This window comes from Rhinopithecus roxellana, chromosome 3 (genome assembly GCF_007565055.1).
Source record: "Rhinopithecus roxellana isolate Shanxi Qingling chromosome 3, ASM756505v1, whole genome shotgun sequence".
Classification (NCBI taxonomy): domain Eukaryota; kingdom Metazoa; phylum Chordata; class Mammalia; order Primates; family Cercopithecidae; genus Rhinopithecus; species Rhinopithecus roxellana.
Genome location: NC_044551.1, coordinates 145,388,047 through 145,414,984, shown reverse-complemented (window position 1 = coordinate 145,414,984; position 26,938 = coordinate 145,388,047). Strand labels below are relative to the sequence as shown.

The window sequence follows — 26,938 nt, the reverse complement described above, 5'->3', positions numbered from 1 at the left end:
TTGTCCGTGTCCTAAAACTTCAGGAAAGTTAATCTTCACTTAAAAATTAGAATTGGGAAAATAACCAAATTCAAATATCTTACAAAATTATTATGAGAAAAAAGAGAATAAGGATGTCATTACAGATAATGTATACATGCCAGAAAAACGTGCTCACAGATGAAATAAAAATGACGATCTGGCTGGGTGCAGTGGCTCACACCTGTAATCCCAGCACTTTGGGAGGCTGAGGCTGGCAGATCACCTGAGGTCAGGAGTTCAAGAACAGCCTGGCCAACATGATGAAATCCCATCTCTCCAAAAGTACAAAAAATTAACTGGGCATGATGGCGGGTGCCTGTAATCCCAGCTATTCGTGAGGCTGAGGCGAGAGAATTGCTTGAACCCAGGAGGCAGAGGTTGCAGTGAGCTGAGATCACGCCATTGCGAGACTCCGTCCCACCCGTCCCCCCGACCAAAAAAAAAAATCTGTTTTAAAATGAGCTAAAAGACACTAAAAAAATGATACTAGATGTGAAAGAACATAAATGAGCAGTATGAAAGCTTGGAAATGAGGTGATAGGATTTAAGAAAGAAATATAAAGAAAAGGATCAATTTGGGACTGAAGCGTAAACTTGAAAGAACATAGTAACGAATAAATGTAATACATATAGTTTTAGAGAAGTAGAATTTAAAAAGAGGGATGTGCAAAAAACTAACATAGCAGGTTTGATCACAAAGCTTTCCTTAGAAAGGCCATCCTGCAAGCTTGGCCCTTGACTGGAGTCTGGGACCTTGAATTTTGGAAGAGTTTTCACCATTTCCTGATGAGAGTGCCTCACTGTGCCTTAACTGTTTTTGCAGACAGCGTGGTTTATGCTGATCACCTACTTTCTCAGAGCTGGAATTTTGGTACATGATAGGGAGACAGTGTCTATGGGACCAGTCCGGCATAGAAATCATGGGTGCTGAGTCTCTAAAGAGCTTCCCTGGTGGACAACATTTCACACGTGTTGTTACAATTCATTGCTGGGGAAATTAAGTGCATCCTGTGTGACTCTGCCTGGAGAGGATTCTTGGATGCCCGGTTCCCCCTGGACTTTGCCTTAGGCACCTTTTCCTTTGCCTGATTTTGCTTTGCATTCTTTCACTGTAGTAAATCATAGCTGTTAGTATTATTCTGTGTTGAGTCCTGTGTATCCTCCTTGAATCACTGACTGGCAGTGATCTTGTGGACTCAACATACACCTTTCTCATTATTTGCCTTTCTAATGGGCTTATTGGCAGGATTTAGGAAGGCAAAGTTAGTCATGTTGTTTAATTACAAATCAATTGTAAGTGAATCTACAACCCTGAAGTTTTGTAATATAATACAATTTATGTTTTATAAATCACGTTAACTGCCAAAAAGTTAGACAAATGGTGAATTGATGAACTCTGAAAACTGTACATACAGAAACATTTTCAGCAATAGATTTCATGTGTTATATGGTAGTTTTTTGTCATTATTTCCATTTTAAAATGGTATTTAAATAAATTCTGTTCTCTTATTGCCTTTGTCTAAGTCAAAAAGATTGGTTTTCTTTTTATTTATTTATTTTTTTTAAGCAGGGTTAGAGTAATATAGAGTCAATTTCTCTGTCCAGCTTTTGGCAAAGATGTTTCCCTCCCATTATTGAGGGAAAAAAAAGCATCTATTATATTTTTGGTGTCTGAAATATTAATAAACTATTTTCCCATGTTATATATAAGATTTCTATGCAGGTTCACACAGCATGAATTCCAGCCAGACGTTGTTGGTGAGTTTCAAAGCACATAGAGTTTGTCTTCTTCCACAAGGATAAATAATTTAGAATTGCTTGAATGTTTCAGGTCAGTGATCAGATACTATTGGATACTTAAGGATGCTGGTAGATATAACCCTTAGTTCAAAAATATATATAATTCTAATGGAAATAGGTGCTAACAGAAGGAAATTTCATTTCTATTGGGAAGGAAGACTCCAACTCCAGAATACTTATAAATTTATACTTATAAATACTTATGAAATATATGGGAACTCCAGAAGCATGGTTAGTCCTTCTTGTAGTTGCTTGATAATTATTCTAGATGGGAATCAGTCTGATTTTTTTTTTTTTTTTTTTTTTTTGAGACTGAGTTTTGCTCTTATTGCCCAGGCTGGAGTGCAATGGTGCAATCTTGGCTCACCGCAACCTCCGCCTCCCGGCTTCGGGCGATTCTTCTGCCTCAGCCTCCCAAGTAGCTGAGATTACAGGCATGCACTACCATGCCTGTCTAACTTTTTTGTATTTTTAGTAGAGACGGGGTTTCTCCATGTTGGTCGGGCTGGTATCGAACTCCTGACCTCAGGTGATCTGCCTGCCTCGGCCTCCCAAAGTGCTGGGATTACAGACGTGAGCCACCGTGCCCGGCGGGAATCAGTCTGATTTAAGATTGCCTAGTGGTTGATCTTTTATTAAAATCAATGTAGATACCAATTTTAAAAAACTTACAGCATCTAATTTGAAATTTAGATTGATTGTTTAGTAAGGGCAAAAAGAAAAAACAAAAACACACATAGCAAAAAGAAAACACCCACAACCAACCAAATAAAAAAATCACACACACAACACATTAATACTTACATTAATACCATTAATTAAAATAACCTATATCTTTGCTCTCTAAAGGTCTGGGATTGTGAGCTAACTTAAAAACCAACTTGGTTGTTCACAGTTACTGGTTTCTTTTTGATATTGTAGATATTGGGTAATTATATGTAGATGAAGGCTGTAAGCCTTCTGCCCCACCCGCTGTGTACCAGGTAGTGGGTTAATTCAAACTGAATTCTGCCAGTCATTTAGATACTTTTTAGCAAGCAGGCACAAAAACAGTCATGTAAACTCTTCTCTAGCTCTATGAAATTCCAATTCTGTCTTTTTGGTATTCTGACAGTACGTTGTTTCAGTGGTTCACTGGAGGCATATGCAACATTATAATAGTGACAGTTCACTTTTAGTTGCAGTCAGGGAACAAACCCTGAGATAATGGGTAGAACAGGGGATGCTTTCAGAATCCTAAGCCTTAAAACACTATCCCTTAGGGTATGGACTATTGGATTTATAGGATTATTATAACCTGTTCATGTGAGGGAGGAGGCAACTGGGCAGTATTTCTGGACAGCCCACAAACTTCCATACCACAGTGAAAAATTATGTCTTACACATCTGTTGTTGACAGAAGATAAAGGCAGCTAGCTGAGATGCTTGTAGGAAAGGCTGCTAGATTGTGGTTTCTTGATTAGTCTCATGCCAACTGTTATGGCCTGAATGTTTGTGTCCTTCAAAATTCACATGTTGAAACCTAATCACTACTGTGGAGATATTAAGAAGGGCCCTTTTACTAAGTGATTAGGTTATGAGGGCAGAACATTTGCAAATGGGAGTAATGCCCCTAACTTAATAGAAAAGACTTAAAGGAACTGTTTGCCCCTCCTCCATGTGAAGACACACAGAAGGTGCCATCTATGGGGACTGCGCCCTCACTAGACACCAAATCTGCTGGCACCTTGATCTTGGACTTGACATCTTCCAGAACTCTGAGCAATAAAATTCTGTTTACAGACTGCCCATTCTGAGGTATTCTGTTATAACCCAAATGAACAAAGATGCCAGCTAAGCACCCTTCTAGAGTCGATATCTGATTAGGCCACTAACATGTTAACTAGTCACTCCTAGGATGGACTTAGTTAAACCTAATTGTCAGAACAGCGAAAGTAAGGACTCATATCTAAACATATGGGTAACTGGTTAGATACCAACTCAGAGCCCAGGCTGTCAGCCGAACTTCCAACTTAGATCTTTGACCGTGAATTCAAGTGAGCTCTTGTCAGCTACATGGCCAATCACTGCCTAATTGTTTCTTCCTGTAAATAATGTTTTACATTTTATAACTATCTGGCTATTTCACAGACATTTCTGGAGCTTTGTGATTCAAAGGGAAAAAAATAAACCCAACCTGGTTTTCTCATAGGAAGATGGCAGACATTTGTAGAGCATCTACTGTCCGCTGAGCCCTACAGGTGGTACAAAATGAATTAATTCTTGCCTTCAGGGAGCTTAGATCTATTAAGGAAGGTAGAGGCACAACATAAATTGCTGTAATTCAAGACAAATTAAGTTAACTCCTACAAGAGGGAGAGAAAGGGCTGAACACCTGTTATCCTTCAGTTTTGGAGTTGCTTCCCTCTGAAAATCATTAACAGATTATCATTCTTTGGAAGCTAGCTCAAACCTGTCACAGATACATTACACCACCAAAGGACAGCATTCAGTTACTAGGCAACGTTCCTAATTTGAGGTAAAGTATTTCTCTTTTCCAGGGCTTTGGGGCCTTAGTCAAAGGAGTCATCTAGAAGTGAAGGAATCTTTTTTGGGTACTGGTTTTTCAGGCTCTGATTTTAGGTTCTCTAAAGTTCTGGGTGACGGCTTGTTTTCTTAACTCGGGAAACTGGATGTTACCTAAAATTACAGCTATGAGAAGGGTGGTTAGGTTTATAGTACAAACACTTATGCCTTTCTTTTGTTAAATAATTTAGTGACCTGCTGTTATTTTCCTTGCCTTTAAAAATAAGCTCTCAAGCCTGTAAGGGCTATTCACAGAAACATCTAAGGACTGGCTGATAAAGGAAATTGAATTACTGCATTAGTACTGCATTGATTAGTACTTCTTAACACGAATTGGAATTGTACATACATTTATTAGTCATGCTGTAGCTCATTCTCAAATCTTTTTGAAATTTATAGAAATTCTAATTTGTTTTGGATAGATACCGGGACAATAAGGAGAGTGTGAATGCTTTAACTGAGTTTAAGGAAATAACTGTTTTATACCCACTAAATGTGGCCATGGTAATGTGTGTTTTTTTTCTTTTCTTTTGGAGACGGAGTCTCACTCTGTCGCCCGGGCTGGAGTGCAGTGGCACAATCTCGGCTCACTTAAACCTCCGCCTCCCGGGTTCAGGCGATTCTCCTGCCTCAGCCTCCCGAGTAGCTGGGACTACAGGCGTGTACCACTACGCCCCACTAATTTTTGTATTTTTCTTAGAGACGGGATTTCATCATGTTGGTTGGCCAGGATGGTCTCAATCTCTTGACCTCGTGATCCACCTGCCTCGGCCTTGCAAAGTGCTGGGATTACAGACGTGAGCCACTGTGCCCGGCCACATGTGTGTTGTTAATTTCAGAGAAAATAACACTTGTTGCATATGTTAGAATCTTTTTTTTTTCTTTTTGCCAAGATGTAGACTCGCTCTGTCTCCCAGGTTGGAGTGCAGTGGCGTGATCTCAGCTCACTGCAATCTCCACTTCCCGTGTTCAAGCGATTCTTGTGCCTCAGCCTCCTGAGCAGCTGGGTGGTGTGTACCACCATGCCTGGCTAATTTTTATATTTTTTAGTAGAAACGAGGTTTTGCCATGTTGGCCAGGCTGGTTTCAAACTCCTCACCTCAGGTGATCGTCCTGCCTCGGCCTCCCAAAGTGCTGGGATTACAGGTGTGAGCCACTACGCCTGGCTTAGAATCTTGATTAAAAGTATTTATCAAGATGATCTCGTGCTAAAGAATAAGGAGGACAGTTTTAAGTATCTTGACATATTTTTCTAGCTCATCACACAGCTTTTCATGAAGATGTGACCACTGTGCTTGCTAATCAAGACCATGTTTGGTTCTATTCCTAGAGCAAAACCAAAACAAAATGTTGTTACCATTACTTCCCTTTCCTGTTCTTGTTTTTCGTGTTAGAGTAACTATCCTTGTCTTGCATCAATCTACTTAACAGCACCAGTGTTAATGGAATACAACAGCCTGATGAATTTTCATTTTGCTTCCTTTATTTGATTTCCTATCAGAATGCTAATGTTTGCCGTAATGTAGCCGTAATGTTTCTAGTTCCTGAATTAATTTTTTATTTATGCATTTACATCTAGTCTAATTATATTTGATTCTTTTACAGGAATTTTAAACAGCTATCAAGTAAAATGGAATTTATGACAATTAATGGAACAACATTAAGGAATCTGGAAATCCTACAGAATCAGGTCAGGCAACCATGAGGGCTAGTTTATTATAAATGGTTTTGGAAAAAACTTCTGAGTAAGGCAGCAGTCTGTTTTTAGAGATGCAGGTGAAAATGTAGTATCTTTATCTGACTGCACTATTACTTGATAACTGTAGCACTTTTTGGAGAATGAACTGTACATAATACTTCTCTGGGGTTTTTTTGGGGAATGATAGAGCTGTCCTTTTTAATGACTGAGGGGCATGCTTATCCTGACAATTTCTGTAACGTCATTTCTATATCAAGTAGTTTTTTGGAAAGGCATTGTCACTGAAAATTAATATGAAGTGGATTTTTTTTTTTTTTTTTGTCTACTTGGTTATATTTTTTCTATATACCTTTAACTTTGTGTTGAAAAGTTTGCAGTCTTATTTCATTATTCAGGTTATAAAACAGGTTTCTGGGATATTCATTTTGACTGTAAGATTTGTAACGTTTCAGTTCACAAACTTTTTTTTTCTTCTTCTTTGAGACGGAGTATCGCTCTGTCGGCCAGGCTGGATTGAGTGAAGGGACGTGATACTGGCTCACTGCAACCTCTGCCTCCCGGGTTCAAGTGATTCTTCTGCCTCAGCCTCCCGAGTAGCTGGGATTACAGGCACTCACCACCACGCCTGGCTAATTTTTGTATTTTTAGTAGAGACGGGGTTTTGCTATGTTGGCCAGGCTGGTCTTGAACTCTTGACCTCAGGTGATCCACCTGCCTTGGCCTCCCAAAGTCCTAGGATTACAGGCGTGAGCCAATGCACCCGGCTTCAGTTCACAAACTTTCATTGTTTATTTGTCCTTTGTTGATGAATTAGGAAGATAATGGGGAGATTAAAGTTATTGCTTTCATTTATTAAACTATCACTTGGGAAGATAAGATATTGTATTATAAAATTAATGTTATCTTAACAAAGTCATAAAGATAAAAAGCAACCCCACATCATTTGATTAAGTAGTGGAGAATCATCTGAACCATCTGAGTCAAAGGAGTTAAAATTCTTCAGAAATATTTATTACTGTTGCAAATTAAACACTGAATTTATTCCTCTGACCCCTGAATCTGCATATTACTAACTAGTTTATCTCAATTTCTTCCTGTTCCAGTCTGTTCTAGTATTCTGAGTTCAGATGTATTTTTGTTCAGTAACATTTTTATCTTGTCATCATCCAAAAGCTGAAAATCTGTCCTGCAGGTCTCTCTCATCAACTCTGTAGCCATCTCCATGATAGGAAATAAGTAATAGGAATAAAGAGACATTTCTTGGCTGAAGGAGTGCTCACAGTCAGCCTGCAGCCAGCCATGACATTGTAAGCGTTCCTTGCTTCTGCGCATCTTCCCTGTTCAAATCCTACTACAACAGAGTCAGTTCTGAAATCAAATTCCTAAGGCAGAAACCATCTAGAATCAAAATACCCTTCAAAATTCCTTCCTTTATTGGGGCTTGCACCATTTTAGAAGTAGAAGCTGAGAATTAACATCTTCTGCTTGTCTTTGTACCTCAGCTTCACCCCCACCCACCCTCAACCTTTCCAAGGAGCAATGGAAAGAGGTGCAGGGTAGGAGTTGGGTGTCAGCGAGAACAAAGATATAATAGGACACATGTCTCTCGCACCTCTCTTGTCTGAGCCTGCTTCTCCAGGGGTGTCAAGGAATTGCCCTCCTTATGGGACCCTTTACTCCAGTCAGGCCAGTCAAGCTCTGGTCTCAGGAGTAGTACTGCTCCTGATCTGAACTGCCCTCCTCAGCCTGTCCAGCCATCCTCAGAGGAACCTTTGTGACCTTTTACCTTCTCTGTGTTCTCTGCATTGAAATCCTGAGACCTGAGAGCTTATGTCACACCTTTTCTAGTTGATTGCTGGCAGGTGGCATTATGTCCTAATTATGAGTCTTTTTCCAACTTGGCTATGAGCACTCTGAGGGCAGGACCATGTCCTTGCTATGTTCAGCACATAGGAGGTACTCTGGAAGTAGCTACTTACAGAGGAGAAGGAAAAAAGACAAGACAGAAAAACCCAACTCAAGTGGAAACAGCCATTTTAGGTCTCAAGATTTAAATGTCTCAGTGGGCTTTGTAATACTACTGTGAAACCTTGGTTAAAATTAATTATGTCTAGTTAATTGTGATTTTTTTTGTAAGGACCCAAATTTTAAATTTCTAGGGATTTAGTAAAACAAACTAAAATAAAATCCTTCCTGGGTAAATAACTAGAGTGCAGTGCAGGTTAATATCTATCTCCAGCACCTTGTTCAGTGTTGTCGTGAGAGCGTTGGTTTATAAAATGGTAACTGAAAAACCAAAGGAAAATTAAATCATCTTCACTATATCGCATTTCCCAAGGCAGGAAAGTGTGCAATTATATTTTAAAGATGCTTGAATAAGCATACATTTCAAAATAATCTTCTGAATAATTTATTCTTAGGTAACCAAAAACTACAAACGATCCCTTTTCTGTGTAAAATATCAGTCCTTCATTCTGTATGTATGTATTCATCTGTCAAACATTAAATGAACACCTGTTATAAGCCACATTGTGGTAGGTATATATGACATTTAGAATCGGGGTATATGAAATAACCATTTGGCACAAATAATTGTCTAGTTAATAAAGCTTGTTTTCTGGTCTTTCTTAGACTGATATGAAAACCAAAGGAAGTTTGCTGTGGGTTTTAGACCACACTAAAACTTCATTTGGGAGACGGAAGTTAAAGAAGTGGGTGACCCAGCCACTCCTTAAATTAAGGTAAAGGGAATCCTTTTTGGGGTGTTTAATCTGAAATTATAAAATTGTGAAATGAAAGGCATCTCTTAAAACCAAGGTTACCATTATTTCTAAGAACACAGTTTTAAATTGGGTAACATTTTATTTTATAACTGAGCAATAGACTGGCTGTCTAGTATTACAGGGATTTTTTCCCCCATTCTCGTGAATGAGCCTGCTTGCAGATTGGCAGACATAGGGCATTGTCCAAGGATAGTGAGGAGAGATGCGTTTTGTGGAGGACTTTGAAGGCTAGGCTGAGGAGTTGATAGCCAGAGGGAGTTCATTCAGTGATTCTGAGCATGGGGCTGATATGATCAGAGCTGGGCTTGTGTGCAGGAGGGGACTGAGTGGTAGTGGTGGTGGAGTCAAGTTAGCAAGTTCAGGGAGAGGTGCCGAGAACCTGAGCTACAGCGGTAACAGCAAGGAGTCCAAAAGAGGGGTTAGGTGTGAAATGCTTAGAAGAGTAAAGTGAGTAAACTTGGAGCTCCCTAAGGGAAGATACTTGAATCCAGTGCCTAACATACAGTGATTTCCAAGATTGTCTGCCTGTTGGAATCACCTGGGATGCGTCACAAAATACTGATGCCTGTGTCCAGCCCCCACAGATTGTGATTTAACTGGTCTCCAGCATGACCAGGGAGTTGAGATTTAAATTTTACCCAGATGATTCTGATATGCAGATAAATGTGGAGATTCTGACCTAGAACAGTGCCTGGCACTTAGTAGTTTATGTTTATGTTATGTTTATTGAATTAAAACTGTTACTTATTGCACACTTTCTATTTACTGGTGTTTAATACTCAAAATCACCTTCTGAGATAGGTCCTTGAAATGAGGAAACAGATTCAGAGAGCTTCACTAACTTGCTCAGTGTTTCACAGCTGATAGAGATAAATATCAGATTTAAAACCAGCATTGACTCCAGAGACCTTAGCAGGAACAAGCCATTATCCTGAATAGTTACACCTCTGGCTGGACCAGAGTGAATATGGTGTGGTGGTGAAGAGAACTGCTATGTGTTGGCTCTGTCAACTGAATGAGTCACTCCCACTAATCCTCAATGTTCTCACCTTTGACATGGTGGAACACCTCATCACAGCATTGCTGTAAGGAATGAAATTTTGAGCTCTTTATCTCACACCACACAGTACGCTAGGAGCTTTATGAGCATTGTCTCTTTTAAACTGCACAGCAGCCTCACTATGCAGATGCTGTTATTAGCCCCATGTTACTCTGTGATTAATAAATAGTCACTATCTTCAAGAAAGGATTGCAGATGTTAATGTTGGTCATAGGCTTGAAGACACTGTTTCGGGTTTTGCTGTTGTTTTCTTCTTTTTCTTTTGCAAGTTGTTTTATTTACAGTGTCAACTTTAAAAGGTCACTAAAGTTAACTGAACAATAATCTAGGCAGACATCACTTTATAAAAAAAGAGGGAAAGCTCAAAATGCCGCTTTCTATAGAGAACCCACAGTACAGTTTTATTCAGGGCAAAGAAAAAAGAAACTTGATCATACTATGAGAAACTCAGCCATAGGTTTGAAATCTGTACTCACACCACACATTCACTGAGGATAATATTCTGCTCACACGATTGATTTGCTGCTGTGTTTCTCTGCTCTTTGTCTGATATTAACAATTATAAACAGAGCAGGGCAGCTAGTATTTGGAATAATCCTTACAGTGTGACGGCATCAAGGACATTTCACTTCTGTTCATACCACTGGTTCTCTTGGCGTACCTAGGTTTCCTCTTCTTCAGTAAAGTCATTTTTGATATTGGAAGTCTTGCAAATCTTCTCAGGACTTTTCTCCTTGATCATATTGGCAACAGTCTTGCGTGTAACATCAAGCAAACCTTTGATGTCTAAGTAGTTTGCAGGCAGAAGAAGTACAGAAAGTATTCCTTGATCGACTTTCAGGAATTCTTGGTCCTAAGGAGGGATCTCCTCTGTTCGTTTTCTTTGTTTGCATCATCCTTGGGAGGAGGAGATCCATTTTTGTGGTGGGTGCACCACCAAATGACCTTTTAAAAATATTGCTACGTTGACATTTGTTAGAGGAGCTGCATCATTATCTCCATCATCCATTCTCAAGTCTTCCAACATGGTCTTGATAGTCACAGATTGTTTGGCAATTTCCACATCAAATATCTCCCCATCAGAACTCAGCACCTTAATTGACGGCATGGTGTTCAAGCTTAAGGAAACCACTGGCCAGAGGCTCATGAGAGCAGGGTGGCGTCAGCAAAGAAGAGGAAGGCAGAGGACAAGGACACTCAAGACACTGTTTGGATGACGATAATTACCAAATCTTTTCAGATTTAGTGGGTCACTCCGATTTCTTAGCCGTAAAGACCTTAAGACATGGGAAACTGGTGAGATAAAGAAGAAATCCTGAAAATGGAAATATTTCCTTTAGTTCAACATTCTAATGAAATAAGCAGACCTCGGAGAGCAAACGCAGACAAGATGGCTTTCTGTGGACAACAGTGTAAGGGATGCAGCATTGTGGCTGCTGGAAAGGCTGCCTAAACATCTACTACAATTCTTACTGTGTTTTTGCTTACTTGTTTCAGCAGAGATAGACTCACTAGCAGACTTTTCCATGTAAATTAAAATTTTTTATTTCCAATGTTAAATTTCCTTTCTTTTGTGTACCCAGGATTAATTTGAGATTTTAAATCCACTAGACCATGTTGTCTGTTGTTAAGGGCCGAATCAAGTATCTCTGGGGATCCTACCTTCCCAGAAAGGCAGAGAGAAAATATGCCAGGCATTCAACACTGATGTTTTCAAGTATGAACTTTTCACTGACCTAACATTGATGTTAGCTAAAAACAAACACATGAAACTTTTCTTTGCCCTTTTATTTTAGGTCATGGTTTTTAAACTTTTATCCTCCTAATCTATTAAAATCTATTTCAAAAGAATTCCAGTTTAATTTTAATGGCACTTGCAACTTATTCCAAACAAATACCTGGAGAGAATCTGCTGATTAGTCGGTGGCTCAGCTTTATAATTAGTCATGTACCACATGACAGCATTTTGGTCCTTGGGGGAATTGCATATACAGAGGTGTTTTCTCTGTTTAGAAATGTTTAGACACACAAACACTTACCATTGTGTTACAGTAGCCTACAGTATTTAGTAGAGTAACATGCTGTCCAGGTTTTAGCCTAGGAGCACTATACTGTACCATATAGCCTAGGTGTGCAGTGGGTTATACTATCTTATTTTATGTAACTATATGCTCTGTAATGTCCATAGAATGACAAAATTGCCTAACGATGCATTTTCCAGAATGTATCCCCATCATTTAGTGAGGAGTGATGGTGGTGGTGTTTATACTAACATAAGTGCTTTGCTGATCACATCAGTGGCTCATCCAGACTAATATTCTGTCCCTGACATTGACAGCCAAAGGTAAGTTTAGGGTCTGGTTTTATTCTACAGTGAGATCATAGAACAAATAATGGATGACGAGGGAATTTAGCAAAATAATGCAGATCTCCCCAGGTTCTGCAAGATCCCATTGTTTGTCAGTCATCCATGAATTCTCCTAAATCCCTTAAACTCCTCTTTGTATTTTTGTCTTGTTCTGGCTCTTAAGGGCAAACACATAGTTCATAAGTCTAGGACCAAGCATTCAAGTTTCAGAAGACTTTCCACTGCCATCACCTTTTGTTCCATGAAATGGTCTCTTTGGTGCAAAATTTTACTAGTGACTTTTAGGAAGTAAAAATGGTTTTTACTTTATACTTATTGAACTGATTCAGAGAGTTCACTTGATTATTGAGGCTAGATTTTACTGTACTGATATCACATTCACTTTTATAAATAGGTTATTTTTTCTTATGTGTTCTCACCTGTATTTTTTATCAGTTCTGCTAATTTTAGGCAAGAAGATTCTTCAATGTAGTTTTTTTTTTTTTTTTTAAATAAGTGTCACATTGGCATGCCATTATTCTTAAGGCCTTTTAAAATTAAATAGATTATATTGAATTCATTTTTTTTAGGTTCTGTCTTTGGACTTCTTTCAGTTGATATAGTCTTGTCAATCTTTTGTTTATACACACACACCCCCCCCCACACCCACCCATATGTATGTCATTGGTTTTATCAAAAAGCCTGAAAATGCAGATTCTGCTTGTAAATATTGGTAGAGGAGAAAAAAAGAAAACCGTGAGATGAGTCTGTGTACCAGACTCATTGGTGGGATATATGAGATGAGTCTCTAAAATGTTGAGTGAAGCAAAATAATTAGTTTCCAAGGCAGATTTGTTTATCTTAGAGGTATTCTACTTTCAGTAGCATACTATATATTTTAAAAATAAAAATAAATTTAGTTTCTTTCATGAGTACCTCTTCTTCTGCCTGTACTTTACATTTTTTAATTTAAAAAATTTATAAAGTTTTATCATTAATTGACAAATAATTGTATATATTTGCATTAGTCAGGGCTCTCTAGAGAGAGAGGACTAATAGGATAGATGTATATAAGGAGTATTGACTTACATGATCACAAGGTGAAGTCCCATCATAGACTGTCTGCAAGCTGAGGGGCAAGGAAGCCAGTCCGAACCCCAAAACCTCAAAAGTAGGGAAGCCAGCAGTGCAGTCTTCAGTTTGTCGCCAAAGGGCAGAGTCCTGGCAAACCACTGGTAGGTCCAAGAGTCCAAAAACTGAAGAACTGAGAGTCTGATGTTCAAGGGCAGGAAGCATCCAGCATGGGAGAAAGATGGAGGCTGCAAGACTTAGCCAGTCTAGTCCTTCCACGTTTCTCTGCCTGCTTTTATCCTAGCTACACTGGCAGCTGATTAGATGGTGCCCACCCAAATTGAGTGTGGGTCTGCCTCTCCTAGTCCACTAAATGTTAATCTCCTTTGGCAACACCCTCACAGATACACCCAGGAACAGTGCTTTGCATCCTTCAACCCAATCAAGTTGACACTCAGTATTAACCATCACAACATTTATGGGGTACAATGTGATATTTCATTACATATATACACTATAGAATGATCAAATCAGGCTAATTAATATATCTGTCACCTCAAACATTTATCATTTCTTTTGGTGAGAACATTTAAAATCCTCTTTTAGCTATTTTGACACATATACAATGCATTAACTGTAGTCACCATACTATGCAGTAGATCACTAGAACTTGTTCTTCTTGTCTAAACAAAACTTTGCACCAGTTGACCAGCATCTCCCTTTTCCCCATCTACCCTCTCCCCAGCCTCTGGTAACCACCAATCTGATCTCTACTTCTATGAGTTTGACTTTATTAGATTTTACATATAAGTGAGATCATACAGTATTTCTCTGTCTGTGCCTGGCTTATTTCATTTTGTGTTATGTCCTCTAGGTTCATCCATATTGTCAAAAATGACAGAATTTCCTGCTTTTTTAAAAGGCTGAATAGTATTCCAAAGTATGTATGTGTGTTTGTGTATGTGTGTGTGTGTGTGTGTATGTGTGTGCACGCGTGTATCACATTTAAAAAATCTGTTCATCTGTTGGTGGACACTTTGGTTGTTTCCATATCTTGAGAATTGTGAATAATGTGGCAGTGAACATAGGGAGTACAGATATCTCTTCAACATACTGATTTCAATTCCTTTGGATATATACCCAGAAGTGTAATTGCTGGATCATATGGTAATTCTATTTTTAGTTTTTTGAGGAACTTCCATACTGTTTTACAAAGTGACTGTACTGATTTATAATACCACCAGCAGTGGACAAGGGTTCCCTTTTCTCCACATCTTTACCCATACTTGATATCTTTCATCTTTTTTAATAATAACTAATCTGAAAGGAGTGAGGTGACATCTCATTGTGGTTTTAATTAGCATTTCTCTGATTGGAGATGCTGAGCATTGTTTCATTTATCTATTGGCATGAATATGCCAATATGAAACATTTATCATTGTTTCATTTATCATCTGTATATCTTTTGAAAAATGTCTATTCAGATCTTTTGCCCATTTTTAAGTAGGGTTATTTGTTTTCTTGTTATTGAGTAGTTTGAGTTCCCTGTATATTTGGGATATTAGCCCCTTATCCAGTGTTTGATTTGCAAATATTTTCTCCTAGTCTCTGGTTTGTCTGTTTACTCTGTTCACTGTTTCCTTTGCTATGCAGGAGATTTTTAGTTTGATGCAATCCCATTCGTCTGTTTTTGCTTTTGTTGTCTATGGTTTGGTTCCTGAGCATCCCAAAGCTTTTTCTCAAGTCTTTGCTCTTGTTAGTCTTTTTACTTCGTGGTCTCTCTTTGTAGAATATTCTTCTGTTTCACTTTAATCTTTACAGGGTTAACTACTTATACTTGAGGTCTCAGCTTAAAACGTTACATTACTATCTTTGAAGAGGTTTTATTTGACCTCCTAATCTAAATTATGTTCCTTGTATCACTCATTGATAGCATATAGGGTTTATCATGATTGTTACCTGTGCTTACTTAATATGTATGAGTGGTCTTACATTATCTGTACAAGGGGTCTTCAGAAAGTTCATGGAAAATGCATATTATGAAAAAACTTTGCATAGATTTCAAAAAAATTTGGCACCAAAATAAACTCATACTAACTTGTTAGAGCATGTCTGAATAGGATGTAGTTTGAGGCATTAACAGGGATAAGGTATCAGTTTGAAAAGAGCTTCTATCAGAACAACATGAATTCTGCTAAAAAAGCAAGAACAAACATCATATTTATGGTGAAGCTTGGGTGGAAGAGTGGTGAAATCATTAATGCTTTATGAAAAGTTTCATGAGACCTCAAAATTAACACCACACATCTACAACCATCTGATTTTTGACAAACCTGATACAAACAAGCAATGGGGAAAGGGTTCTCTATATGATAAATGTTGCTGGGAAGACTAGTTAGCCAGAGACTAAAAGCCCAAGATCAAAGGCATCAGTAGGGTTGGTTCCTTCTGAGGCCTATCAGGGAGAATCTGTTCCAGTCCTCTCTCCTAGCTGCTGGTGGTGTGCTGGCATTCTTTGGCATTCCTTGGCTTGTAGATGTAGCTCCTTGATCTCTGCCTTCATGGTTAAATGGTGTGCTTGCTGTATGTATGTCTCTTCACACAGTGTTTTTTAATAAGGACATGGTCATACTGGATTAGGGGTCTACCCTACTGCAGAATGACCTCATCTTAATAATTCCATCTACAATGACCCTATTTCCAAATAAGATAACATTTTGAGGTAGTGGGGTAAGGACTTCAGCATATCTTTTTGGGGGCACACAATTCAACCCAAAACAAATAGGCCCACTATTTCCAAATTTTCTTCCTTTTGGCACAAGTAGACTGATTGTACCCATCTCTTTACTAGAAACAAGTGTTTTGATTATTATTTAAATGTTTTGTGCATCTATTCAACATCTGATGTGAGGTTGTAGAAAACCATTGAATTTTGTAAAATTGCCAATCTTGTGCAATTTTGTGTTTGTAGTACAGTTCTCTGAAAAGTTATTCTCTTATCTTTGACAAATATCCTGGACAGTATCTGTCCAGGTGAAGATATGTATGCGAAGTGTTAGATTAATTTTAGAGATGAAAAAGAAATGTTTATATATATTTAAAAATAAAGGAAAATGCCTAGGAAGAAAGGAGCAGAGGTCTGAATCTAAGATTCGAAGAGAGAAAAGTAGCCAAGGTGGAATGGGAGAAGAGCTGAGGTCTAAGAGGTAAGACGTGTTCTCTGGGAACATGTCTTTGTATAGGACAAGCAGAGGACTTAAAGCTCTGAGGGATCAAGGGAGTAGAAAGAAAATGTCAGGTTAGTGAACTAATCTCTAACTGTGCTTTATTTTTTATCTGTATTTTTTCAACTATCTTCAGATATAGTGATTCTATTTTAGAGACAAGAAAAACTAAGTCTCAGTTTTTTCCAAGATCATCCAGCCAAGCACGTAGGGACCCTTTTGAAAGCATAGCTTTGGAGTTAATGATACTTCAGCTTGAGTTCTGATTCCCTTTTGTCACTTTGGAGAAGTTATGAATTTGTATATACCTCAGTTTCTTCACCTGTAAAATGGGAATTAACTACCTACCTCATTGTGTTGTTGTGAGGACCAAATGAGACAGTGTGTGTAAAAGGATTAGTGTGGTTCCTCATAACAATTTTTTGGTCAAGAAGATAGCCATGGTCTTTAGCATACCAAAAAATTGAAAGCAGTGTAATTATTAGTAGGGAAGGGGAAAATAAATTGTCTGGTTATATATCAGAATATTATACAGCGGTTAAAATGAATGAGTTAAGTCTACATGTATCAACATGGATAAATCTCAAAAAAATGTTATAAAAGAACACATAAATGATACCACTTATTTAAATTTTGTCACACACACCGTTTAGGGGTTCAAACAGAAGTGATGTTTTCTCATCACATGGGCAGTCAGGACGATAATAACTTCTGGGAAGTGAGAAAAGGGATAGAGATATAAGTAGGCTGGTATTTTACATGTATTTGCAATATTTCATTTTTTAAAAAGTATACAGAAAATACACACACATGAATTTTTTATATTGTACTGCTATTGGACTTTCACTAGCATCATAATCAGGTGAAAATGAGACCCATGCACATCTGTCTGGAAAGCCCATGCTGAACTTGAGAGCATCTATTTTCCAGCACATCTTGCATTAGACAGAAGACGGCCATCAGATGACCAAGGCTTCCAGGGATGTCAGGGAGAAGGCTGGGTGCTTGCACTGTCAGTTTCTAGGATCTGCCCAGGTCATTTCTTTACCTAAATCTGGTTTTCTTTTGCCTGTAGCTACCGTCAAGAATGTAGGGAGACTTTGCAAGGACTACTGGTGAGTAGGTAGAGTCTTTTATATGGGCCTCCTCTCAAAATAATATAACTATGAACAATTGAGGAATGTTTTTTATGGTCCCTTTTATTTAATGCTCTAAACTTGACTAAGTTCTGGGAACTGAGGAAGCTCAACCTCACGTTCTGATTGACTAAGTACATGCTAATGTGTTCGTTAACACAAAAAACAGTGCATTGGTTAGGGAAGCTAGCTGTTAACACAAAGACCCCAGAAAGTCTAATGACTCTAAAGGTGTGAAAGTTAATTTCTTCTTTTTTTTTCTTTGCGTAAACAATCCATGGCCTTTCCAGATTGGGGGTGGGGTGAGACTCTCATCACATAGGCAGTTAGGAACCCCAGAGGCTCTTCAGTCTTAAACATGTGGCTTCCAACGTCATCTTGGCAGCTGACATCCAGCCAGTAGAAGGAGAAAGAACAGGGAGGTTGTAGGTTTATGGCTTTTATGTAAGGCAGGCCTTGCATTAGGCACATAGCTCTTCTGCCTAAATCTGATTATAAGCAGAAGAACGCATTCCGATGGTCACACCTTACTGCACGGGGGCTAACAAATGTCTGCTTGTTTTTCAAGGAGTAGGAAGAAATGTTTAGTGAATACCTAGCAGTCTATTGCCGGAGATGGTTTTTGTTGTTTCAATTCCATTGTACATTCTTCTTAGCATTTAAAAATTATTTGAACTTTTGAACGGTAATACCTTCACATACTTTAAAAGTTTAAAAACGTGAAAAGTTACACAGTAAAATGTTTGCTTATCATTCCTGCCCCATGTCTGCCCAGATCCCACTAAGTAATCATGGTTATTACTTTGTCATGTATACTTCCAGAAACACTTTGTTTAAAAAAGCAAATATGAATTTTATATATATATATATATGAGAAATCTCTTCCTCCCTTATTACATAGATGAAGCCGTAATATACCCAGAACTTTGTACTTGGCTGTTTTCCCTTAGTAGTATAAGATAGTTATTTTGAGTTTTGTATTACTCAGTCTCAATGACAAGGTGGTGTTCCCAGCCTCAGGGAATTTCTAATCTAGTCTGGTCAAGGTATAATCTACTAGTAAGGAGAAGGAGATGTGAGTAGTGGAAGCTTTTGTACTAAAATCAAGTACTTACCTGTTACTCACTCTGTAACTCTACCAAAATTAGAGCAAATGAGTAATACCTTTATAAGTCAAATTAGATTTTTAGAAAACTGCTTCAGGAAATTAGGCATGCTAAGATAATTCTTGGCGTTTAAATCACGTAAATTAAAATTAAGGGAATAGCAAATGGTTTACGTTAGGAAATGGATCTTTGGCTACATTTTTGCATGACTTTCTGATGCACTAAGTACATTTTAGTGGTCAATGTTCTCTACATTAAATGGCTTTTGTTTTGGTAAACTCATATGTTTGGAGTATTAATGGTTGTATTTCTAATTTGTTACCCTGGCCCAAATGATGAAGTAATAGAATGTTAACATATTTCCTTCCACTTAACATTTAATTTGGATTAATGAAACTAAATGTCAGTTTTAACTCTGGAACTTCTTAAAATGAACTACACTGGGAAGCCCTCTGTATTCTTTGTGGTTTCCCGTGCTCCATGAGCCACCAACAGAGTGTTCACCTGCAGTGACTCTGGTTTACTCAGCCCCCGGGGATGCATTACTGCTTGGAAATGGGAAGGGAGAGTAGCATATGGTGCGTAATTGAGAGCTGTGTTTGGTTGGGACTGACCTGGTGCCCCTTTCGTCTGCTGGGTTGAATGAGAGTTTAAAGGAGGAGCTGCTGCTGCTAAGAACAAAGTGAACCCAAGTGCCTCTTACCCAAATGTTTGTCCCAACGGTCAGTGCATAGGGATTAACTAACATCTAGGAACTTTTAGCTGGCCTCTGCTTTGTTCTTCAACATTAGGACCTTCAGTGAGCTCTAGACCTGCACAAATGACCTGCAGCAAATAGGGCAGCTTTCATTTGGGCTGAGGAAGAGGAATATCAGAAAGAATGAGGAGAAGGAGATAAATATCTTTTCTTTCTTGGCCCTTCCTGCTTTATCTTTCTCCATCTTTATGCCTTTATTAATGAGGATTTTCCAAATATCTCTCTTCAAAAATGCCATAAGAAGATTTCATTTTCTTTGTTTTTAATATCATAAAATATCTCCCTATGTGAAATAGCTAGATATGCTGGATCAAGCATAACAAATATCCCTTTAGGACATTGCTGAATCTGTATTTAAAACATAAGGGGAAAACTCGGAACAGATGGGAAAAGGACTAGAAATGGAAGTGAATTGACTACTGCAGTTGCCCTCTGGGCTCCTGCAGATCTTGGTAATCAAAAGGATTGGGGTTCAGTTGCCTTGTGGGAGACAGGAGACAGGGCCTTGGGTCCATTTAAGTTAGGGATACTATAGTAATGTGAGACACTCAAAGGACTATGGTCTCAGTAGAGAGGTGACAAATGTGTCTCAACCTGTTCTTACCTGAGGAAAATGTTTCTAAGAATTCTTAACCACAGGTCCTCCCTCATAGATTTTCAGTTTCAATTTATACTCTGTGTGGTCTGGCAATTTCCAAGCTGTGAAACTTATTTAAAACAGTCTGATTGTATTCACATAAATCACCAAGTTAAAAAAAAATACGAAGTAGAATAAAAAATATGAGCATAGAAAATAAATACTATCAAAGGGGCTCAGATTGATTTGAAAAGGAACCACATAGAATTCTTTAAAACTGAATGGACTAAAGAACTCATTCATGTAACCAAAAACCATCTCTGCTACAAAAACTATTGAAATTAAAAAAAGAATGACTGGCCGGGCGCGGTGGCTCAAGCCTGTAATCCCAGCACTTTGGGAGGCCGAGACGGGCGGATCACGAGGTCAGGAGATCGAGACCATCCTGGCTAACACGGTGAAACCCCGTCTCTACTAAAAATACAAAAACTAGCCGGGCGAGGTAGCGGGCGCCTGTAGTCCCAGCTACTCGGGAGGCTGAGGCAGGAGAATGGCGTAAACCCGGGAGGCGGAGCTTGCAGTGAGCTGAGATCCGGCCACTGCACTCCAGTCCGGGCGACAGAGCGAGACTCCGCCTCAAAAAAAAAAAAAAAAAAAAAAAAAAAAAAAAAAAAGAATGACTTAGGTAAGAATGGATCTTATACTCCAAAAAGAAAGAAATAAAACAACAATAAAAAAGCAGTATATGGGTTAAACAAGAATAGGGGAAATGACTGAAATGCAAGATAATACCTGAAGAAATTACCTAGAATGTAGCACAGGGTGGCAATGTCAGGCCTTCAGTGTTGCTTCTCTGGATTTTTGAAACAGCTTTCTAACTGGTATTCCTGCTACTGTTCTTATGTGCATCCAAACTATTAGCCTTGGATCCCAGCTCCTGTGGTCACATTTTCAAACCTTCACCCTCCATTTTCCATTCATCTTTTATAGACAATAGCTAATCTTTTACTCAATAGCTACCCCCAGGAAATCCTCCCTGATCCTAAAACTGCATTTGTTCATTAGATGCTCCTGGCCTGTGTTCCCATTGTATCTAGATCCTAACCCAGTTATAATCTTTTTACATTGTTATCATTAATGCTTTTTTAAAAGTTTTACTATTCATCACTAGAGTGTAAATTCTTTGTAGACTAGCAAGGCTCTCTTGTTAACAATTATAGCCCTAAGGTCTACCACTTTGTACAATTAGTACTTTGTAAGCACTCAGTAATTGTTCATTGAATGTAAGAATGAACAGTATATGTGAAAGGTGAAGCTAGATAGGTCTAATGATGCTTAGATCCTAGGAAAGGGCTTATGGTTCATGTTTCTGACAGGAGATTATTTAGGTAGTTTATTTAACCATTTCATATGACCAGTGTGTTAACGTCTGAATTTAATTTACTCATTCTGTGTCGTCTTTAAAGCCAAACTTTTCAGTAAAACTGAAACCAAACAAAAATACACCCCCAGCAGTTTGTATTTCAGCTCCCCACCCCCACCAGATAACCTTTTTTAAAACATTTTTTGTTTGTGGGTACACAGTAGGTATATATATTAAGGGTATATGAGATGTTGTGATGCCGGCATACAATGTATAATAATCACATCAGGGTAAATGGGGTATCCATCACCTCAAGCATTTGCCATTTCTTTGTGTTACAGATATTCCCATTATACTCTTTTAGTTATTTTTAAATGTACAATAAATTGTTGGCTGTAGTCACCCTGTTGCACTATCAAATACTAGATCTTATTCAACATATCTAACTATACAAAATTATCTTAAGTTTGAATTATAGAGACGTTTACACAGGAGCAAGCAGTAGGTACTGACACCATCACTGACAATAGCTATAGGTCACACTCTGTGTTTCTAAGTGACAGCCACACACAGTAGATACTCACGTCACCACCTAGTTTATCTTCAAATATGAAGGACTCCAGTGACACTCACTTTTAGTCCTTGCATCTTTGGTAGTAAAGATGAATCTTTGTCATCCCCAGGACCTCGTCTTTTTGTTTGTTTGGTATATGGAATGAAAGGACTCAGGTGCCTTCTTTCAGTTATTTAAGTTGTATAGTAAGATCAACTGTAGAATACTATCAGGCATCTTGGAATAATATCTTTATCATCATCCAATTGATGCTTCTTCCAGTTTTGTTTCCTGTTGCTGTCACTCAATCTCTGTCATTAATTGCACTAAAATAATAATTCTCTATTGTGTCCTGACATATTGTTTTGTTACAATTATTTGGAAGGTCTTGTTACTACTGCACATTAAACAGCAATTCTAAGGTATGTGAATTGTTTAATTTTAAAAAGTGTAGTCATTCTTGCTTATTTCCATTCTGATCTTCATATAGGAGTTAAAGATGGAGTTATAGCTAACCGCAGTGATGAGAAATTCGTGGTGAACAGTGCCACATACCCTTTCACTCTCTCCCTGCCCATTGAGACCTCCATAATTATTAATCGTTATAGTGTGCTTTCTCAATGCAACCTACTGTCCAGTCTCAGCACAGCGAGTACTTCAGATCATTACTGCTTGTCAGGTTTAGCCCTCAAGATGCCAGGACTAGCTTTCCTTATATAATTCCCACTTGTTCACTTTGCACAAAATACCTGTTTACGTATCTATGCCCTAAGGTTTGTCCACACGTAGTTATTTCTGAGCTCATATTTTGGGTGCTATTTATCCCTCTTCCGTGCTGTTCTTTGTGGTGTCTGCTAAACAAAACTTGTAACGATGTGGTAACAGTAAACATTTATGAGTGGTTCTCATGATGTAGCAGGTACTGCATTAAGTACCTGACATGTATTATTTCATTGAGTTCTTATACTAACACCAAGAGTTAGGGCCCATTGCTCTTCTCATTTTATAGGTGGAGAAACTAGGGCAAGGCTTAATTGGTAAATGGCAGAGCCTGGGTTTGAATCAAGGCCACCTGACTTCTGAGCCCAAATTGTTAACCTCTGAGGTAGCCCTTAAAGAAGGTTGGGTTAAAACCAAACTGATTGATAGTGAACATACTGCTTTTGCCTGTGTTGGCACTGGCTAGAATAAAAACCTTTTCCTTTATGTTTTCCCAGATTCCGAACCAACTTGGCCTAACCTTTCAAGTCTCTAAGAAATTTATAGTTTTATATCTATTAAAAAAGTCTTCTGGTAGACTTCATAAATATGACTTAGGTTTTTATTAAACTCTGTTGCTCGTGTCTTTCTATATCTCAGAAAACCTTTAATTTTTGAGACAGTAGCTATTTGTGTAGGCTGTCTTATACGTTCACAGATGGCATTATTTTATCAGTCCTCAAACCATCTGTAGCATCAACTTAGTCTATTCCAATTGGTGTCATCTTTCATTTATGCAGGAGTGAGTTATTAAAGTAAAATTTTATATTTGTATAACATTTTGGGTAAATGTTAGAGTAAAACATTGGTTTATTTTATCACAACAATCCTTTGCAAAGAAAATTTATTTTTTCCAACTCATCTTGATTTACTTTATATGTAGTCTTTGGAATGAAATTGAATCAAATAACTGTTTATTGAGCACAAATTGTTATCTTGAAATGTAGGGATAAGAAATGACCCCTGTGTTCACTGAATTTATAGTCTTGTAGGAAAGACAGTGAAGTAGTAAATTCCCATTGAAGAAGAAATACAATTATGATTACCATTAGGAGACGAGAAAAGATAGTAGTATGGGAAATGATAGTAAAGGGATTAAGTCTGGTCTGGTGAATCTAGAAAGGCCTTTCAGGGGAAGAGTGGGTAGGAGTTGGCCAGACGAAGTGTAGCTGATGGGTGGTAGGGAAGAGGAAAATAACATTGTAGGCAAAACAAGCAGCAAATGAGAAACCCTCCATGGCAGAGAGCTTGGAGTAACTAAGTCATTGAAAGATATGCAGTCTGACTGGAACTTAGAGTAGGAGGAAGAGAGTGACATGTGATCTCAGGGGAGACCTGAGAGCTAAACAGGTATCAGTTGTTTTGTAGGACAATTAAAGATTCTGGATTTGAACCTAAGATTAATGGCAAGTCACGGATGAGTTTAAAGCGGAGGTGTGGCATGAACAGATTTGGGCTTTAGGAAAACCACTTGGGCTGCAGTGTGGAGAGTGAGTTGGAAAAAGGGATAGAAGTCGGAGGGAAGGTTAGGAGGCTGTTTCAATATGATTTTCACTTAGACTATAGTAGTGGCAGTAGAGGTGGAGGGTGGTGGATAGATTACAGAGGCCACCCTGCTGAGATTGGAAGAGCCAGCCCAGTGTGTGTACAAAGCTCTGTCTTGCTCTCCTGCATTGTACTATTATACTAACAAATGGTCTTTCTGCATATAAGAGTATGAGCCAGAGAAAAATGGAACAAAAATGAGGCCTGAAGTTAGTATAGAAGCTCTGTATTATGAAAAGGCATGATCTCACAGGTAAGTTAAGGGTAATAAAGACAAAAACACTCAACTCATTTTAAAGTCCTCAGTTTGATTGTAATCTAGCCAGGATCCTGATCTGAGATTTGCTCTTCATATTAGTGTGTATGATGTCAACAGAATTTTGAGAGACAGACATGTTTATTCAGTGGCCGATGCCTCCTTTCCCCCAAAACATCTTTCATCTACTTGCTTATTCATTCATTCATTCATTTACAAACACTTCAGATCCTTACTGAGGGCTTACTACTCACTAGACATGTTTACTTATCTTAGTTTTTAATACTACATATGGCCATTATTCCTAGTGTGGGCCTTTGATGTTTATAGGTACTTCATGGGCCACTTCTCATTGAGGATACATTTAGTCCGTCAGGTTTCAGTTTTAAGTTGACTCATCACTTAAGGTGTAGCCATTGGTAAAATCCTGCAATCCTGATCTCCTGTGGCCCATATCCTCTGCACTTGCTATTGCTACTCCCCAGTCTTTGGTCAGGGTCAGTATGTTTAATTCCATTTCATTCAAACAGTTGGTCAGTTCAGCCATCACCACCACCACTAAGTCGTCTTGTTGGTCATTGTTGAATTATTATATTAGCCAAGGCAATGCAAGCTATCAGCAAACAAGTTCTCCATGTAAGTGGCTTAAATACATTAGAAGTTTATTTCTTGCTAATATAAGTTCAATTGGTAACAGATATGGGAATGGTGGATTTTCTGCTCCACTGTGGACTCAGGCTGATGGAGTCACCATGGGGCTCACAAGCTTTCCTAGCTGGCAAAGGGAGTTAGGTGAATGTGAAAGCTTATTCAGGAAGTTTTTATGGGCCAGGGCTAGAGGTGGCTTACGTCATTCCCACCCATGCTTCAGAACCCAGGTACACGGCCATACTTAACTACAGGGGAGACTGGGAAATGTAGTCTGTGTGTTTGCTTGGTGAGCCTGTCTTTGTCAAACCCAGCTAGTCAATGTCCTTGTACAATACCTGCTGTTTGATTCAGATATAATAAGAGGCATGGAAGGACCAGATATATTATTGTAGGACTTTTTCCTTAGTTCAGCTAAAGACAGCGGGGTTGGGGGAGGGTGGTCCTCATCACAGAGCCATGTAAAATTAGGCTCACAGACAATTCGAGGGAGGAGAAAAATGGAATTTATTCGGCAAAGAGGATTAAAAAGGGAAACAGGGACTCTCCACCAAGTCAGAACAAGAATCTTGCTAGTATGCTTCCCACCTCACAGACTGTAATCCCAGGTTCCACCCAGGAGGAGGAGGGGCCAGGCTCCTCCCTGCTGCCAAAAGCATGAACTTCTGTGTCTCCACCCCAGTGTACCCTCCTCCCAGTGCATATGCCCATTGGAGTTTTTTCAGGGTGCCCTTCCCACCTGACTCTCAATATGAAGGAGGAGTTTCCTTTGTGCCTAATAAGTGGCTGTGTCACAGTCCTGGACATTAGAGTGGGAAATGTCTACATTCTGAATTCCTAACATATCTGATCATTGCTCTTACTCTTCTCTCACAGGGAAATAAATGCCCGGCTTGATGCTGTATCTGAAGTTCTCCATTCAGAATCTAGTGTGTTTGGTCAGATAGAAAATCATCTACGTAAATTGCCCGACATAGAGAGAGGACTCTGTAGCATTTATCACAAAAAAGTAAGTGTGACAGAAATCTAATAAAGCTGACAGTGTTCTTCAGCTTGAGAACACCGTATATTAAAAGAAAACTTCTGAGAGCTCTATTATTATTTTATTTTGTAAAATCTTACAAATATAGCATGCGAGAGTAGCTGAATCCTCAGAAATTTTAATAGCACAAATTAGAGTTATTCCAATTTAACCATTGTAAAAAATAGTTTTCTCATGTACATTAACTACAGCCACATAGAGGCCCTTCTCTTGTAATACAGGATATTCTCCTGTTTCATCCTGAAAGTATAGACTGTTATCAAAATAGGAAATTTATGTAGACTAGTTATTTTAGAAAAAAGATACCTTATTTCTTTTGATCTTAGAACAACTTATTATTTCTTAAACTAAGGAAAAATCTGCTAGTATAACATCTGTAGTGGTAATTAGTATGAAAACAAGCTTGGATATTGAAGGTGAGTAAAGGATTATTTTGATTTTTATCACTTAAGCTTTATAGTTTGAGTCATAGCAAAAATGAGTCATTTTCCACTTTTAGGGAAATAATTTAGGTTATCTTCAAAATATGCCTAAAATTTAAAAAAATTATTAATTTTTTTAAATGATGAAAAACACGATAAACTCTTTATGGGGTTTTACTTTTTGCAGAAGTCATTCACATACTT

General features: G+C 38.4%; 1 protein-coding gene and 1 pseudogene across 4 annotated transcripts in view; one reads left to right on the top strand and one right to left on the bottom strand.

Annotated features, from left to right (window-relative positions):
• MSH3 (mutS homolog 3) overlaps nucleotides 1-26,938 on the top strand; it is a 227,530-nt gene that overhangs the window by 82,851 nt on the left and 117,741 nt on the right. For all 4 annotated transcript variants that reach the window (XR_004056310.1, XM_010386022.2, XM_030927020.1 and 1 more), the window contains exons 11-13: nucleotides 5,992-6,076; nucleotides 8,717-8,826; nucleotides 26,147-26,279. Coding sequence is in view for 3 of the 4 variants with exons in the window: in XM_010386022.2 (XP_010384324.2) it covers nucleotides 5,992-6,076; nucleotides 8,717-8,826; nucleotides 26,147-26,279 (328 nt within the window). In the remaining variant the exon portion in view is untranslated. The remainder of the gene's footprint in view (nucleotides 1-5,991; nucleotides 6,077-8,716; nucleotides 8,827-26,146; nucleotides 26,280-26,938) is intronic.
• On the bottom strand, nucleotides 10,554-11,061 carry LOC104680185 (annotated as a pseudogene).